Raw genomic sequence first — 18,554 nt, 5'->3', positions numbered from 1 at the left:
AGGTCAAGAGTTAGAGTCGTTGTCCTGATCAGATACCGTTCTTTTCACGATTCTGTCTTGTGTAATCTACAAACGCAATACTATAATTTTATCTCCATCTGTGTACATGCATATTATTCATCGCCTCATTTTAAGCGTGTTGGTCTAATGTAATGGTATTACTTAAGGTTTATTACACCAACTGACCAGAAGATCCGTCCTGATCCACCGCAAGGCAATGTATGTATGTGAATGATTGAATCGGAGCACTGATTAGTCCTCATTTCATTGTTAATAATAGAGTGGGTAATGGATGTATTAAAAGCCCTATGGGTCGTCATCAATGGTATTGGTCTTCGTCAATGGTGTGCTATGTAAAATTATTACGATAATAATACGTTCCCGCGACTCATAGATTAGATTATTATCAAATTATAAAAAATCCATACAAAAAATATACATACACCAACAGAGGAGGTAAGCGTCTTTTTTTCTTTTTCTTTTTCTTTTTTTGAATGAGGAACACATCTTTATTTTATTTTATTTTTTTGGGTGAATACAATTGTCTTTATTTTTATTTTTATTTTTTTGGGGTTACAACTGTCTTAATTTTTTTAATAACCGGAAGGAACAGACGGATAAATATATATAATATTCATCAATTATATGAACATTTATATTTAATAATTAATTTATATATTTTAATAGATAAATGTATCACTTTGGGATTGAATGATTGCAATGACAGTCCACTTTGTCTGGCCATATGCAACACGTCTCAGTTTCTGACCACTTTGTCTTTCCATATTAGGAATAAGGATCCGTATAATATGATAAGGAGTTTTTTTTTTTCTGAATAAAAGGCCGGAAGGAGGAGATCAGCGTAACAATCCATTTAAAATCAGATTAGTTTCATAGTTGCTATGAAATGTTCTATTCGCCCAAATGGGTAAAGGGCTCGATGAGACATCAGCCCACCTAAGTCACAATGATCTCATCAAAACTTATAATAGACCATAACAGCTCTCATACGGTTGAGAACATGGATCTACTAATACAAGCGCTTTCGTGTTTTAGTCGAGTTTCGATCCCTTAACCCCCATTTGGAAGACAAAGCCCGTTTCACAGGGCTACCATGTCGGTGGTAATATGATAAGAAGTTACAGTGATGCATTAGGTATATTCAGCTTAATCATATAGTATCCTTGCACTGATAAAGTTTTTCTCTTAATGTAATTCATTATTCATATAATGCATTAATATTCTTTTTTGCATCTATAAACCTTACATGTTTTAAACTAATGGCATCCCTGTCGATCCCTATTAAGGAAGGCATCGGTTACAAGCTTCATGTTCTTTGCAATGTCAATTCGTCGGGTAACAGTCAGCTTTACGAGGTGTACCTGTGCGTGGATACTTCTGGGACGGAATTTATCGAACGTCCCATTCTTCCCGATGGATCAAAATGTGCTTCAAGCATCCAATTTCCCGAGTTTTAACCAAAAAATGGGACTCCATATACACTGGAGATATATAATTGATCGATTGATCAACTGGCAACAATTAATTTCATCCATTCATCTATGAAACTGGCATCAATTTAATATTACATTTTTCTTTTTGTAACAAGAAAAAGTCCAAGAGCCCAATAACAGTGGGGAAAAAGAAATAAATGACGCCAAAAGTTCTACTGAGGGTAGTCCAAGACAGGAAATTGACTTGGTCGAATGTTTATACATATGCATCAAATAAGATAAACTAGATTTGAAGAACAAAGAACCTGCTCGATCATCTTGTACTCGGATAAGATTGCTCGGTCGGCCAACTAACGGTTTGTTTGGGATTTCTTTTCTCTCTTTTTTTTTTTTTTGGGAGAGGAGAGGAAATGGAGGGAAATAAGAGAAGAGTTGTCTCCCATATTTGAGTGTAGTTAGCGAGAGAGAGAATATAAGAGAGGAATGAAGAGAAGAGAATATCAGTATATATAAATATTTAAACATCTATAATGTAAGAGAGTTGAGCTGGAGAAAGTGGATAATAACACATTAATTCATCTAAATTCCTTGAGATTAGAGGGTTAGGAATTCCTTAATAATGGAAGCAAATGGGGGAGAATGTCTCCCTCCAAATCCCTCTTTCTCACTTTGTTCCTTAAGCCTCTCTCCCAAACAACGGTGAATACTCTCTTCTAAATCTTCGCATAAATAATCTTTTAAAAATATTCAAATAAAAGGAACTCTAACATTCAATAAGAAAATAAACGGAAAAATGACATTGTTGGTCCTAAATGTTTGTCAATTTTTGACATCGAGTCCTAAATGTTTCATTTCGGAAAAACAAGTCCTAAAAGGTTTAGAAAAGTGTCAGCATTCGTCCTAAATCTGACTGACTGTTACCGTTATGCCTACGTGGACCTAATGCCGTCAAAGTCGTCCCGTTGGCCGTTACTGCTATGACGTGGCACGTTCCTATTGGTCCGATTTGGAATCCGTGATGACGTGGCACGTTTCTCTATTCGACCCGACTTGCTTGCTCTCGGTAATACCGTTTCAACTTGACTCGACTTCCATTGTTGTTGTCTGTCCTGTTGCTCTGGTTTGACTGCTTTACTTCGGTCGGAATTTCTGGTACATAGAGGGAATTTTCTCAGTTGGATCTGAGATGGGAGACTTTCATGGACAATGCCATTTGCCTCCTTCAGTCTTTGTCTCCTCGTACTGTGGTTTTCGGTTTCTACAAGAATGTGGCTTTAGTTGCTTGAGTTGAAGTTCAGATTTTGGGTTCTTCAAGCTCGCTCAGAAGTGGGAGAAAATCAAGTCCTGCTGCTCTGCTTTTAGTGCTTAACTCGAGTTGGAATTTCTGGTACATTCAACGAACCCAATCATTGAAGGAGGCGAACAGAGATCTTGGCTATCCCAATTTTAGGGTTTCGTCAAATTTAAATCTGAGGTAAAATTTGGTTTGATTTCTTGCTCGAGGTTCATCAAATCGAAATCTGAGACTCACCATGACTCGAGAACTATTACCATGAGTTGTAATTGGCTTGTTGTGGGTGGGACGGCCATGGAAGTGAACTGATCAGTTACAAAGGAGAGAAGAAGGGCATGAAGATGAAGAAGACGATGAACAGTGCTCCGACCCGAACGGAACTTTTTAGGTTCCAACCCGACCCGACGATGAACAGTGCCTGATCCAAGGGTGCCACGTCATCATTTAACGGACACATGGAAGGAGTTGACGGCGTTAAATTCACGGTGGTGGGTCGATAACGGAAGTAGACGGATAGGACCACCACTGACACTTTTTCAAATCTTTTAGAACCAATTTTGATACTTTTTCAAACCTTGTAGGAGTTAATTTTTCGAAGTGAAACTTTTAAGACTTAATGTCCAAAATTGGCAAACATTTAGAACTAACAATGTCATTTTTTCAAAAATAAACCATGAAAAATTGCTGGACGAAGAAGAGAGGCAAGACAGTGCTGCGCAGCCTCAGTACCCAGCGCTCCACTATCGTCTCTCTCTCTCTTCAAGCGATCATTGTGTCCGCTGGCGACTTCGCCAAGAGCAGTGGTGGCCGATTTTGGAGCCCACCGCCAATCTCCCTTCTTCAATGCCTCTGATGGCAAGTTATGAAAATTCAAACCAAATGCAGGGGCATTTCAATCTTTTTGCATGAAATATTATCTCAATCCACCCTCAATCCATATCTAGCTGGGATTAATTCATCAATTATATCCTTGTGAATCCTTAATCCGATCCTTGTCCCATTGTCACCAGCAAGAGGATACTAAAAATCATATCACACTCTTCATCCGACCTACCAAACGTGGCCTAATGGATTAATCTCTGGTGATCATAAATTTTCTTCATTCACAAAATTCTAAATTGAAATCATACATAAAGAAAAGTAGTGTCAATTTATTTGAATCTGACCATGTTGGTTATGATGCCTACTCACTTTTTTTTTATTGGGTAGTTATAATACCTACTTTTTAAAAGAGCATGTGGCTCCATCTAGACGTCCCGTACATAAAGGATATGAGCTAGAAGACACTCTCAATGTCTTTTTTTTTTCAGGTCCCTCGTGACACGTAAAATCATCAAAGTCATCAAGTAATGGCCGGAAGTCAATTTATTCCGCTGCATAATATATTATAGGGGTTTCAACCTAAAATGACTCATGATTTACGCGTTTTGTCAAATCTATCATATGCTCTCTTTTTTTATCAACTATATCACATGGTTTACTTTTTGCTTCAATTCTATCCCGCCGTTATCTTTTTCGTCGATATCTAACGGTCGTGCTGACGTGAAGCCCGTGTGATAAGTGGAGCCCACTATCTTTCCACGTACCACGTCAGCACGACCGTTAAATGTCGACGGAAAGGATAACGCCGGGATAGATTTGATGCAAAAAGTAAACCATGAGATAGATTTGACCAAAAAACACATATGATAGATTTGACAAAACGGGTAAATCATAGGTCATTTTAAGTAAATTTCCCTATATTATAATATATTTAAAATTAATCTTACAGTAGAATGTCCACGCATTCTTCCTGCAAAAGCCTGGAAGGTCCTCCTCACCTTCATTAATTTTTGGAAGTAATTTTGACTGGTTTTTCAAATGGATCAGCCTGGCTGTCTGCAGGTTCAGCATGCCTGCCGAAAACGAAGCAGAGAAGAAGAGAAGAGGAGAGAGGGGTCAAGAGTGAAATTTGTATCAGCTCTTTTTCAATTTTGGGAGCCAAGAGACTGATGAATCGAATGAGTATCGGAATGATTCAATCGCCGCAGTGCAGATTCAAGTTCAAGACCGGATCATGAAGTAGAGATCTAGCTCCAGTGTTCAATTTCCATGGCAATTTTTAGATTTTTATTCTTTTTCTTCGTTCCCTTTTTTTTTTTTTTCGCCTCTAGTGTTGCAAAATTTGAAGCTTTTAGGAGATTGACTATTAAAAGCTATGCTTTTTTCATTTCCATCTGAGTAACTGATAATTCGATTAGAACTTTGTACTAGAGAGCTAAAAGGATTTGGTTCGAGACAAGAACAGCAGATTGGAATCTAAGGGTAACATCGAAAATCAATTATAACATATCCTGAGCTTATATAAAACAGTTAATTCCAGCAAGTACTGAAAAGAGATAAACTAAGGAACCCTGAAATTGTTATGCGGAGTCCCTTTCCTGCAGAATTTTCATGCCCTGATACCTCCCAAGCATCATGAGAGTGGCCATCGGGTTCGTCCCTGGTGACTCCAGGAAAGTGGAGCCGTCAACGACCCGCAATCCGTTTACTCCATAGTCTATACACTCTGTAATCGCTGTCTATGACTGACCCAACGGAGCACCCATCATGATAGTGGTAGAATGTCCTCACATTCTTCTTGCATAAGCCTGGAAGGTCCTCCGAGCCCACCAGAACATCCTTTTTGTGTTCAGCCCCAAAGAAGGCTGTGACCGCCTGAGAGTTCACGACCCGTTGGAGCAGTTCTCCCATCTCCACACACTGCTTGAGGTCCTCTTCCTTGCTGAGGTAGTTGAACTTCACAGTAGGGTTCTCCCTCAGGTCCACGCTGTTCAACTTTAGCCTGCCCTTCGATTCCGGGTATGCGAGTTTGGCTGCTACTGGAAAGAGTGCGGAGTTGGCGCTTATGGGAAGGACTCCCGCCTCAATGATAAACTTGAGATCCTCGGATATTCCCGCAACTTGGGGAGTGTCGGCTGGGCAATTCAGTGGCCGAGAGTCAGCCATTAGGGAGATGCAGGGGTCATCCTTCATTTGCCGCCCAACATCTTTCAGGGCAACTACTATGGGAATGTCGAACTTCTTGAGATGTTTAGGAGGGCCGACACCACTTAGCAATAGGACTGCTGGACTTCCTATTGCCCCTGCAGCTAAGATAACGCCGCCCAATGGAGAACTTGAATCATTTGCCCCATTAAGGAAAGCTTCGAAGGTTTCAGGTCCCTAAAGAAAGGTTAGGAGCTAGAGACACCCTCGGTGCCGTTTCTTTTTCAGGTCCCTTGCGACACGTAAAATCATCAAAATCATCAAGCAATGGTTGGATTTCAATTTATTCCGCTGCGTAATATATTATTAATATACTTAAAATTAATCTTACAGTGGAAAGTCCACACATTCTTCCTGCAAAGGCCTGGAAGGTCCTCCTCACCTTCATTAATTTTTGGAGGTAATTTTGACTGGTTTTTCAAATGGATCGGCCTGCCTGTCCGCAGGTTCAGCATGCCTGTCGACAATGAAGCAGAGAAGAAGACGGAATAGGGGGGAGGGGTCGAGAGTGAAATTCGTTTCAGCTCTCTTTCAATTTTGGGAGCCAAGAGACTGATGAATCGAATGAGTATCAGAATGATTCATCTTTCAGTGCAGATTCAAGTTCAAGACCAGATCATGAAGTAGAGAGCTAGCTCCAGGGTTCAATTTCCATGGCAATTTTTATTCTTTTTCTTCGTTCTTTTTTTTCTTGGTATATTGCATCATATAGCCTAACGTTGATAGATATTCTTAGATCTATCCCAACGTTGATTTTTTGCCTAAGGCATTCCAACGTTGCTAATTTGATGTCACTATCTAACCCCAGGAGATAGTTGGTGAAACAAAACTAGCAACATTGGGATACCTTAGGTAAAAAAATTACGTTGTGATAGATCTAAGAATATCTGTCAACTACGCAACATTAGGCTATATAGTGCAATAAACCTTTTTTTTTTCGGGATCTAGTATTGCAAAATTTGAAGCTTTTAGGAGATTGACTATTAAAAGCTATACTTTTTCATTTCCATCTGAGTAACTGATAATTCGATTAGAACTATGTACTAGAGAGCTAAAAGGATTTGGTTCAGGACATGAACAGCAGATTGGAATCACGGGGTAACATCGAAAATCAGTTATCACATACATGTCTTCCTGAGCTTATATAAAACGGTTAAATTCCAGCAACTACTGAAAAGAGATAAACCAAGGAACCCTGAAATTGTTATGTGGAATCCCTTTCCTGCAGAATTTTCATGCCTTGATACCTCCCAAGCATCATGAGAGTGGCCATCGGGTTCGTCCCTGGCGACTCCAGGAAAGTGGAGCCATCAACGACCCGCAATCCCTTTACTCCATACACTCTGTAATCGCTGTCTACGACTGACCCGACGGAGCACCCACCATGATAGTGGTAGAATGTCCTCACATTCTTCTGGCATAATCCTGGAAGGTCCTCCGAGCCCACCAGAACATCCTTTTTGTGTTCAGCCCCTAGGAAGACTGTGACTGCCTGAGAGCTCACGACCCGTTGGAGCATTTCTACCATCTCCACACACTGCTTGAGGTCCTCTTCCTTGCTGAGGTAGTTGAACTTCACAGTAGGGTTCTCCCTCGGGTCCATGCTGTTCAACTTTAGCCTGCCCTTCGATTTCGGGAATGCGAGTTTGGCTGCTACTGGAACGAGTGTGGAGTTAGCGCTTATGGGAAGGACTCCCGCCTCGATGATGAACTTGAGATCCTTGGCTATTCCCGCAACTTGGGGAGGGTCAGCTGGGCGATTCAGTGGCCGAGAATCAGCCATTAGGGAGATGCAGGGGTTATCCTTCAATTGCCGCCCAACATCTTTTAGGGCAACTACTATGGGAATGTCGAACTTCTTGAGATGCTTAGGAGGGCCGACCCCACTTAGCAATAGGATTGCTGGACTCCCCATTGCCCCTGCAGCTAAGATAACATCGCCCAATGGAGAACTTGAATCATTTGCCCCACTAAGGACAGCTTCGAAGGTTTCATCTGCGGTTCCATCACTTCTAATGAATGAGATTCCACTTGCGCAGGTCTCATTTTTATCACCTGCAACGGAATGTGGAAATCTTGTCTCAGTTCCTTCTCGTCAGCTCGGCATGCATTAGGTCATTACTTTGTTTTTGGGAACAAGAAAATGGAAATATGACACTTTCTAATGAAAAACAAAAGAAATAGATAGAAACGATCGCATACTATTGTTGTGAAATATGATGTTCTTTACGGTTGCATTCAGTAAGACTATGATATTCTCAGGATTCCCTCCCTGTAGAAGGTCTGCCGAGGTGTGTCGTGTCCCAAGCTGATCGAAAACTGTCCCTCCAATCTTTGTCCCCTCAACATGTTCCAGGGTATATCCATTGTAGGGCAGAATTCCTGCCTCGAGTAGCCCAAACTCAGCTGTAAACTGCCATGGAGTAAGCATGGGCGGGAAGACGACTCTCGATTCCACCCACTCATAAGCTTTTGCCACCATCTCTTCATTCCATCCAGCTTTTTTAACAAACTCCTTGCTCGCTCTGCTATAAAAGCCTCCATTGATAGCTGACGATCCTCCAAGGACCCGCCCTCTGAGGTTTCTGACCCCATCTACCGAAACAAAGCTCTGTGCGACCGATGAGAACTCGTCGGTTTCAAAAAGTGAGTAGCCGTAGTATTTCTTCTCCATTACCAAAGGGTTCTCGAAAGGAGACCCACCCCGTTCAACCAACAGAACAGAGAATTTCTCAGAGAGAGTTGCAGCTAGTGGACAGCCTGCAGTGCCTCCCCCGACAATAATGTAATCGAACGACTTCCCTGAGACTTCCTCTACATCAGAAGTCATGTGTGGGAGATTTTTTCCTGATACAGGAGGAAGATTTTCATTCTTTCATGTCTTTCCATTCAAGTCGCATTTCTGACAACACAATGCGATTAATCATATTGAATAGGAGGAGATATACTTACTTTGAGGCGGCGAGAAAAGAAAAGATGACGAACCGTGGACCAAGAAGACAAACAAAATGAAGAGACGCACAATTTTATGTGGAGCAGTCATGTTGGCTACCTTTCCCAGCTCCGGTATTACGAGGAGACAACATCGAAGGGAATGGCATCGATTTTATTATCTCTACTGGTTGTTTCTGTATCATTACTTGGTTTCGAGTGCTTACCGGTACTAATTGAGTAGCACTTTCCTTTACTTCATATAATTTACCAAACGCATGGTCTTGACAAATGATTCATCCCAAATTCTTTGTCATTGTGGGTCAATGATTATACTGCAATTGCAAGTTTCCGAATTCTCTAATCACAGAGTCAAAAAGGATCGGCACACTCTATATCCACACAATAATAGATCGACTTCCGTTATAATGTACTTTACCACTTCTTTTTCATTCCCATTTTCGCCTTCTGGGTCCATGAACATACAAATTTACATAATCTATAAACAAACATTATCTCTAACATAACAAACTAAGTATGTTTTCCTGTATATAAGATTCCCATAGCATTAAAATTGTCCACTGGAGCAATGTTCTGTTCCCTGGCAGTTCAAGTCTATTGCTTTTGGATCCAAATCAAGCTCGTTCTGATACTGCCTGTTCAAATCAAGCCTCTCTGGCATTTCATACTTTCTTAGCTTAGAACTGTCATTCTCATGGGGGATCATGCTGCAGTTTCTCTTCCTCGAGTTATTAATGCGGGGCACTTCACTGGGATGAATGTTCATCAAAGAGAGCTCGATGGAATCCGTAAAACTTTGCTCTTGAGTGACGCGGTTCTCAATCTTTGGCTGCTTATCTTCTTCTTTCCTCCCAGAGCTTTCGGAAGAAGTCAATGAGCTCTCTACAGAACACATTCCTTTCAACTGTCGGTTCACTACATCGCTTAGCTCGGGACCACCCAGCTCAGTCAACTCGGAGAGGGAAGAGCTCGTGGGCCCGGAATTAACCAAGGACAGTAACTGGGAAAGCTCGGCTTTTGCAAGCTCTACACTGACAGGGGAAGAAGAGCAGTACCCAGCTAGTGTCTCCTGAGCTTTCTTTAGAACTGAATGCAAGTACTTCCCTTGAGCTTCTATTCGAAGCTGCAGATGTTTCTGCACCTGAAGAATCAACAAATTTGAGATCAACTAGGATTGCAAGAAAGTCGAAATGCTTTTGCTGTTTTCATTCAATTTGCGTATTCTAACTCTACCTCGATCTGCTCGTGGAGTTTCCTCTGCACTTCCATTTGCAGTTGAAGAGCCTGAGCTATCTGCAGGTTTCTGATGAACACAATTATAAGAGGACACTTTTAGCACCGTCTTCAATCAGAAATTTATCACAGAAAAGACATTGAGTATGCTAAGTAATTACTGATTTATCGGATTGGCTTGCGCTTCTGTATCTCTCACTTCCAGGGCGAAATGCTCATCTCTGCTTTGAATTTCTTTATCTTCTACAATAAAGTGATCAAAGCAACGGGATCAATATGATATGAGAAAAACAAGAGAATGAAAGACCATTCGTATTTGCCAAGATATAATCAAACCTTCGACTTCTTGCTTCTTCTTGTTGGTATTGTTGCTGCTATCCTCGGCGCACGATTCCACTGACTGTTGGCTCTTCCCAAGCCTATATTTCTGTAGACAAGAAATTCATCGGTACATGTCCTCTTCGAGAAATGTAAGTGTCCTAGTTGTAAATTGAATCCTTACCTGCAAATGGCTCTTCAGGTGGTACAGAGTCAGCCCGGGAATGCCCATCACTCTCATCAAGCTCTTCGGTGTCGCCTCTGCCCAATACACAATCACACGAAATAACATATAAGATCAGCATCCATTTCTCGTGTTTTTCCCGGCATGAGATGGGGTGTGTAAGGTTATGTAGCGACTCAACTGTCTGCGCCGCCCAAGTGGCAGACTGCTTCAACGAATCTCTGGTGTAGCTCGGGAGTCCACTTAAGCCTCGGCTTTGCATCAGTGGACAGGACCAAGTTCATGCTCTGGTGATTTTGCATTTTCTGCAGGCCCATTCCTGGTCTCTGACTGATGACACCACAGTTGTGGGAACAACAGGGGACTGGAACATAAAAATGAGGAAGATCAGCTTTGACCCTTTTCCGTTAGGTTTGCTGTACCAAGTGGGAAGCTATTGCTTGAATTTATAATTTTTGGGGGGGGGGATCATAGGAAGAACGGTTAAGGAAGGGCAATTGATTGAAGTACTATGTTCTCTCTCTCTTTCTATGTCACCAACACATACATACATACACTCCATATCAGGAAACATGAGTGGGGTAATGTTGAGGGAGGGAATATATTCCATGAGCTATGGCTTTTCTTCTCTTTGCTTTTCTCTCCCCTATCTATCTATCTCTCATTTCATACCATTACCAACTTTGTTTTTCCTTTTCCCTTTCCTTCTTTTTTTTTTTTTTTGGGTTGAATTGTTTTTGCTTCTTTGACTTGAAAGGGGGGGTGGGAGGGAAGGAGAGAATCTCTGTGATGCAGAGGAAAAACAGAGAAAGCAACACACTTGAAATTGGGGGGTCTCTCAAAAGGAGAGAAAAAGAAAAGAAAGTGTAGGGTTTGTTTTTTTTGTTGGCTGTTCTCTTCTCTCTCTTTCTCTATGGATTCCCTAATGAATTAGGATTGGCCCACAACCACTCCATGAGATTGAGATAGTGATGACCCCAATCTAAATGGTTTATTAACATAACCTCGTATTCATATATGAGATGAGAAGTATTAGGAAACCTGTACCTTGTAGAAAAACTTTGTTTTCTTTCTTGGCATTTGTTAGGAAGTACACAATCGAAGCTTCGATGGTCGGGTATTTTGTATTTACCTTTGCTGCAGGGAATTCCTTCAAGTAATATTTCATCTAGCTGATAATGACTTCAAGAAGTGTGGAGTCCCAGCATGTTAGAACCAATTTGCTTTCACAGTAAGGTTTTAGGACGCACAAGTTTTCTCCTAGGCATAGCAATGCCGTGCAATACTTCTGGACAATTCTCATGCCAATACAAACATTATTGTCGAGAGTAGAGTTCTGTCACTATGGCCTTTGTTGTTCTTCCAGATAACGAACACGTATTATTATCATTGCCTTGTAGTTCCACATCGACTGTATAAAGGGGAAGATCTAGAGTGATTGTCCCGTGTCATGACATATGATATCATAGTCGACCCAAAGTGTTAGTTGACCATGGCCCGAATAGGCTATGTTGGATGCTATCCACGAGCTCAAAAGTGTTAACTGGTAATGTGGTCATTAGACCTTATATTTGAATCCTAAATCTTCCTCTTACACATTGATGTGGAATTGGGAACGGCTTCAAGTCATCCAATCACTATCATATATAGGCGCCCAAACAGGGGACTTAGTTTGCCTAACTGTCACAAGATTGAAGTCATAATACTCAAACCATTCACTACATTAATTCACAAGGGCTTTCATTCTTGTGTATTCATGATTTTCTTTATTATGAATCCTTTGTTAGGAATTTTTCTGCTCATAGGAATTATTCACCCTCTGATGACGATCATCGTTATAATAGTCTGAGTATAGAGTTTGATAGCAAGGCTGTGGATTTTCATTCTCTCTGGGTTTTTCTTGTCCTTATTTCTTTTTGTGAATTCCATATATTCTTTGAGGGAAGGGGCTGTGCGGTGCTATTGTCAGATTCTATTTGTTGTTTGTAGGAGGGAAGGAATCAAAGGATCAATCCCTTCACATTTCTTTGTCATATATTTCTAACAAAGAAAAATACATTCAGGAAACAAACGAATCAAACTCCAATTTATCTTATCGAAATTGAATTTACCTTTTTATCTTCTTTCTCATCTTTTATCATTTTCATGTATTTTTCTTCCCTTTGGAAAAAGAAACCAAAAATACCCAGAAATAGAGGAATCTGACCTTAGGTTCTCCTTCTTCTTTTATAAAAAACTACAGGCTGTCAATGAGGGCATATTTATTGTATTTTCTTTCAATTCGGTCTTGAATTTTTCTATTTTTTCAGTTACAAATGGAAGCCGATGGATTCAATAAGGGATTAGAAATTAATGGAAAATAAAAGAGTACAAAAAGTCTCATCAATGAAAATGAAACTCAGTATCTATTGATTTTAGGTCGAAGGCGATTGCCGCTTTCTTCCTTATTTGCTCTTCATTATTTAAAAACGAAGACACATGCTACTCTTCTGTACCAAACATTGGCAACATCACCAGTCTATTTCTTGTCACAATTTCGACTCACACCATGGCCGTGTGGAGACTTCACACCCGTACCATAAAACCTAGAGGAATCACTTGCAATGGTCACCTAAGAATTATTCCGTATCTGCCGTCCATGGATTCTTCTTCTTTTTCTAACTTACAGGAATAATATGAAAATCATAAACCAGGTTGTATGCCACTTATTTTGTGTCCTTTTTCCGATATTCTTTTATCCCGAATCAATAGATGGAGTTGTGTAGAGCACATATAACTGATGAAACTACATCCCAGATTTCCTGTGACATATGTACGAAGTGAAAGCAAATCCTTGGTGAGTCGGTTTAAAATCATAACGAAAAATTTTGACTAGCTTCGCTTTCAACATTGTTCATTCATCGCATAACCGGTCATTATGGTCACTATAAGTTGCTTGTTATGCTATTTTTCTTATACTTTTCCAGGTTGATCACAAGGTTGTCTTGTTTTCAGCAAACCAAATCAAATTTGAAGTCTCGCAATATTATATTTGTGGAAGTGTCCAAACAGCCAATTTTTCTGGACATGTGTGTGATTAAGAAATCTATGATCTACATTGCCATGTCTACTCAAATGATTGATTAGAAATACATGATCGCAAGGGAAAACCCAAAAAAAAAAAGAAAAAACAAAAAGAAAAGTGGGAACGCTAAGGGGAAATGACAAAAAGGTCCACATCCATAAATTATATGACTTTCCACTTTTCCTTGAGTATGAAAGCAATCAATCAACAAAACACACCCACACTTACACTTCATAAAAGACCCCTACCCCCCCGCAACACGCATAAAAGAAACATATTCCAAAGGATAATATGTTGTTTTGCTTTAAAGCCTGTATTCCATATTCAAGTGCCCCCCAAGTTTATGAAGAAAGAAGAAGAAAATTCACCCATGAAAGAAAAAGAAAAGGCAAAGAAAGAAGACGGAGAAGGACACAAGGAAAAGAAAGCTATCGGGGTGGAGGTGGCTATATCAATGCCGAACATCAAATCGCGAAAAGGTTCAGCGATCTTCTTCGTTCGATACTATTACCTCGGGCTGCGGTTCAGTTTCTTGCTTTATTTATTTTCCTTCCTCGGGTTGGCATCGAAATCTAATGATTGTATTGCCAAAGCGCTGCCATCTCAGTGCCATACATTCACTTGGTCTGCTGAATATATTAGTATATCAACAAGTGTGTGTTCTCCAAGGATTAGATTTGGAAGGGTGCACACACATATTATTAGATGCCAAAGACTAATTAATTAATCAATTTAAAGTAAAGAAAAGCAAAACTATGAATTATAATTAAAGGGCAAAGATATCAACAACAGTAATAACCCATTGAATTAATTAAATAGTGGAACATATATGCATCATGAAAGACATGCACATGCATGGGGCGTGGTCTGAGAGAGAGGTTCTTATGTCTTTTTGAGTTGTGCCTTTGATCAATAGAAAGGTGCAGTCTCTGTTGACCCGTGAAATTTAGTACGAACTTACTTAGGGCATGTTGGACTGATCATAAGGATAAAATAGTAGCTAGGGAGGTCGTGTGAAGCTAAAATATTATATGCATCAGATGGAACCGGAGATTTCGCACGCATTATCATTAGGCTTTTCTGGCCTGTCCTGCGACATATCTGTTGCTGTCCGGGTAGTCCTTTTTTTTTTTAGGAATACATATATACTTCAAGACAGTACATGAGTCGATAATGAATGTTGATGGCGCATATATGCACTTAACACCATGAAAAAACTCACATAATTTCGAAGCAGAATTTGAAGAATTGTTGTCACCATTTTGTAAGAAACTTCATCAAGATGAAACCAATCATGGTGTTTGATATATAGTCATACTGCAACAATATAGGGATCATTTTAGCTCACAAAATCTTTATTTGCTGGCAGAAATTACAAGGGTTATGACCAAGATATAGAATGGACTGACAAGACGAGCGGATTGTGTTCACTGGATTCAATATGTAAATGAAGATTTTCTCATATAACTAATATTGTGCCACGATATCTGATATGTAATTGGATAAGGTGTCTGTTATTCTATCATTTGGAGCAAGCACATTTCAAAGGTCGTACTTTAGGACCCACGATGCAAACTAGTCCGATATATCAGAATCAAGAAGAGATCAGGAGCTCTTCCTGAGCAATATCATGCATGTTATAGTGGCAAATAATGTGTCGTGTTCCACACTTGAAAGAAAGGAATTTCCTTTTTCTCTCCTATTCTTTCTTTTTCTTTTCAAGATTGACAAGTTTCCTTGCAACAAGATGGTTCTGTGGCCAGAATAAGTTCGAAAAACTAGAAAGTAGAAATGAATAAAGATTACACGCTACCGATAAATATACCAGTGGCGCATTAGACAAAGAAAAGATTAGAGCATCATAGGTCATGCAAGATTCTCCTCCCTTTCGTATAATCCAACATAAACTCGTGACTAGATCGTCTGTTGTGGAGTAATTCATCAATATCTTCGTCTATATACTTCGGTATTAGTGAAAGTATTTGCTCTAATTAAGCAACACAAGCTAAAAAAATTTCTTATTGAAGAGGAGGAGAACATTTATTTGTGTCAATCTCTTTAAACTGGTGGTGCTGTACATGAAGGTTCCTTCTCCCTTTGCTTTAATATATTCCACAAGGGGTAAAGTAGATTCTAGGATGATGCCAAGGGGACCCACCTCTCCCTCCTAATATTTCTTTTTTTTTTTCCTTTTTCTTAAACAAAAACTTTCTTTTTTTATAATATAAGTCAGTATTGGAGGGGGGAGAAGGTATAGTGAACTAAAAGTCATATAATAGAAAAGAAATTAAAGGTGCCTTAGCTCAATCAATTATTATTCTCAAAAGGGGGACCCAATGCTGTAGTAGTATAAGTAGATCTCACAAATCCAAAGGACCAAAAGCATATGGAATGGAAAGAAGCTGAGAGAAGAATATGGCCTCAGGAATCAGGAAAAAAAGAGGAACAAAAAGGACCTGCAGTCACCATCCCAACCGAAAAAAAAAAAAGATCAAGGGAAAATAAAAGATGATTTGAGATTTTATTGCTTTTTAAAGTTGGAAACTTGTTGATCTTGCGCCAACCCACTTGATCATTACGCAAGCATTATGTCACTTTGTGTTATTTTAATTCGACAAACATTAAGATGGAAAATTTGTTTTTTTGACTGTTATAGATGCTTATGGTAGTTATACAAGAGGTGATGGAATGGAAGAAATCTATTTTGAAGACTAATAATAAGATGCAATCCCTAGATTAGGATAAAAAAAAGATGACCGCAGGGAGCCTCCAGCGATAAACGTCAATTTCGTGTAAAATTTTCATTTGACCTACAAGAGATTAGATTCATCTCCAACTAAAAACTCAAATAAATAGAATAGTGAATCGAAACATCTTTTTTATATGCAGAATTTTGTCTTTTGATTTTCCAATATGGAACACAATATACTAGGGACACATTCTTGGAAGCAGTATATAAGGTACAACAATAGGTCGTTTATTACAACATATATTACTTATGGTGGTTTTGACTGATAGCTAGAAAGTTCTTCACATTTCACATACTTAATTTAGCCGGATTAGAGGAATTCTCAAGAATTTGGGTATTACGACGAGTGCTGTGGCTGAGGTATCTGCCCTGCGACAAGGGCTGCTATTAGTGCTGGAGCTGGAAATTGATGAGATTCATGCTAGAGCTGGAAATTGATGAGATTCATGTAGAATTTGATTCTGTGCTGCTGATGGACTGGACTTGGGGAAAGGGGTCGACTAATTTGTCATTGAAACCTCTTACCGATGATTGCAGGATGCTGAGCAGCCGGTTCATGGAATTTAAGGCCACCCACACGTTTCGAATGGCTAATTGGATGTCCGGACCTTCTAGCCAAGAAGGGCCAGTGCCAACACGAACAATTGTCTACTTATTAGTTAGTTAAATCATTAATTTTTAACTTTCTCTAGAGATGTTACTACGGTTCTAACACCTCAATTTGCATCAAACCTTGATGCAACTTGAATGAATGAATGATATCCTCAAGCCCAAGCCAAAAAGCACACAACTAGGAAATGTTTTCGACAAATGCACTAGAAAGGATTTGAATTTTCGACCTTGAAATTACCAAATTACATGGGAGTAAACTTGTTGACCACTAGACCACTACCAGGTGGATCAAGTTGCATGTTATGCATCTAAAAACAAGTTGCAAAGCAATATGCTCCTTCACAAGGCCCCTTATCAAATTCGGTTGCTTGATCTCGTGCGTATTTTATTTCATTTGTTTACTAGTATCTCTGCAAAGGAATGATGGAATTTTCTGTCTAAGACATGTGAAGATAGGGCGATGATGCAATTATTCGAAATGTACGTAAACACTGTCCAATTGTGCATGTAAAACTTACCCTAACGGGTCATGTCTAATGTCGAGGAACCATGTAAAAAGGAAGAACACATGCATGATGGCTTTGCAAAGGCCCCACACATTCATATACATACAGCTTTGATACATGGGGACAAAATAGAATTATGCATGCATTCCCCCTTCCAATTATCTTACAGAAAACCCCCTCAATGTCAATTTGCTTATCATGTAAAGACAGTGAATGTATATATAGTCCAACATTAGATTCCTCTTGTTATATATAGCTGTTATCTCTTTGGGTGGGATGTGATGACATGACTCAACCAAGGAGAAAAAAGCATTTTATTCCAAGATTGCTGTTCAAACACACAATTCTCTGTTGGAATGCATACATGAAAACGATCGTCATCTTTGATCATAGCTCGATGTCTATAATTCGAACCGAGGGATCAGGGAGGAAGGATTTAAAGAAAAAGTATTCTCTTTCGAAATTGTTATGTTTAAACCGAAATTTTTCTCGTTTAATTCGTGAAGAATCACTTTTCTTTTGGATTTAGGCATAATAATCATCCTTCTATCCCTCCTCTTGGTTTCTCAAAACTTGTTCGGATACGGAATATTTGATCAATGAGAAGAAAAAGATCATGTACTTGTACCGGAGAATACTTTTGAGAAGATTCCTCACTTTTGGGCAGTAAAAACGAAAATATTTATACGACGACTGGGTTATTTCCTAATTACAAGTACGGTAGAGTCTGAGCTAACAAATAAACTTTTAAAATAATTTTTAGCACAATGTTTGGTTTTATCTGTCCGTTATTGGCACGCACATAATGCACATGGCATGGAAGCACTTGCGCAATACCTGTCAGGCTGTCACAACATAAGGTTCGAACTGTTCCTAATTATCATTAGCGTAATTACTGTTACGTCCAATCTGAATTTCAAACGAAAAAAAAAATCGATATTAGATAGAGTTTCACATCAGAGTACAAACAACTTTAAGTCAAGAAACTTAAAATATTCTTCAACGTGTACAAGCAAAGAGCACGAATGATGTAAGCGATATATTTTTTTTTCGATTACAATAGGAGATTTATTGCCTAGTACAAGTAAATGAAAAGGAAATCTAAATAAAAGAGTATAGATAGTCCCACTGATGAGAATCGAACCTGAAACCTCTAGGTTA

The 18,554-nt window shown here is 39.4% G+C and overlaps 2 protein-coding genes and 1 pseudogene across 3 annotated transcripts; all 3 read right to left on the bottom strand.

Moving 5' to 3' along the window:
• Window positions 1-4,782: 4,782 nt before the first annotated feature.
• On the bottom strand, window positions 4,783-6,230 carry LOC116212250 (annotated as a pseudogene).
• Window positions 6,231-6,767: 537 nt separating this feature from the next.
• Window positions 6,768-8,860, bottom strand: LOC116212379 ((R)-mandelonitrile lyase-like). Its single transcript, XM_031546959.1, has 3 exons — window positions 8,728-8,860; window positions 7,978-8,622; window positions 6,768-7,830 (listed from the first exon to the last, which is right to left on the bottom strand). Exons 1-3 carry the CDS (start codon window positions 8,816-8,818, stop codon window positions 6,980-6,982), a joined length of 1,587 nt encoding a protein of 528 aa, XP_031402819.1. The 5' UTR covers window positions 8,819-8,860; the 3' UTR covers window positions 6,768-6,979.
• A 264-nt stretch (window positions 8,861-9,124) lies between these two features.
• On the bottom strand, window positions 9,125-11,058 carry LOC116212380 (myb family transcription factor PHL8). Of its 2 annotated transcripts, none has more exons than XM_031546961.1 (6): window positions 10,644-11,058; window positions 10,463-10,539; window positions 10,297-10,387; window positions 10,122-10,200; window positions 9,961-10,030; window positions 9,125-9,868 (listed from the first exon to the last, which is right to left on the bottom strand). In XM_031546961.1, the coding sequence occupies exons 1-6, from the start codon at window positions 10,777-10,779 to the stop codon at window positions 9,275-9,277; spliced, it is 1,047 nt and encodes a 348-aa protein (XP_031402821.1). In that variant the 5' UTR covers window positions 10,780-11,058; the 3' UTR covers window positions 9,125-9,274. The 2 variants fall into 2 exon arrangements, with proteins under 2 accessions (XP_031402821.1, XP_031402820.1); XM_031546960.1 differs by having other exon boundaries at window positions 10,122-10,203; window positions 10,644-11,050.
• Between the last annotated feature and the right edge of the window lie 7,496 nt (window positions 11,059-18,554).

Source organism: Punica granatum, chromosome 6 (assembly GCF_007655135.1).
Source record: "Punica granatum isolate Tunisia-2019 chromosome 6, ASM765513v2, whole genome shotgun sequence".
Taxonomy (NCBI): Eukaryota; Viridiplantae; Streptophyta; class Magnoliopsida; order Myrtales; family Lythraceae; genus Punica; species Punica granatum.
The sequence above is the reverse complement of the archived record's forward strand: the minus strand, read 5'-3'. Positions and strand labels throughout refer to the sequence as shown.

What these genes read in the sequence shown, in the direction of transcription:
- LOC116212379 (XM_031546959.1), bottom strand. Translation starts at nt 8,818, where the DNA reads ATGACTGCTCCACATAAAATTGTGCGTCTCTTCATTTTGTTTGTCTTC. An exon ending in TCTTTTCTCGCCGCCTCAAA is followed by an intron (nt 8,623 to 8,727) that starts GTAAGTATATCT and finishes CTCCTGTATCAG; the next exon opens with GAAAAAATCTCCCACACATG. An exon ending in CATCATATTTCACAACAATA is followed by an intron (nt 7,831 to 7,977) that starts GTATGCGATCGT and finishes ATTCCGTTGCAG; the next exon opens with GTGATAAAAATGAGACCTGC.
- LOC116212380 (XM_031546960.1), bottom strand. Translation starts at nt 10,779, where the DNA reads ATGGGCCTGCAGAAAATGCAAAATCACCAGAGCATGAACTTGGTCCTG. An exon ending in CAAGCCAATCCGATAAATCA is followed by an intron (nt 10,031 to 10,121) that starts GTAATTACTTAG and finishes TGTGTTCATCAG; the next exon opens with AAACCTGCAGATAGCTCAGG. An exon ending in AACTCCACGAGCAGATCGAG is followed by an intron (nt 9,869 to 9,960) that starts GTAGAGTTAGAA and finishes TTGATTCTTCAG; the next exon opens with GTGCAGAAACATCTGCAGCT.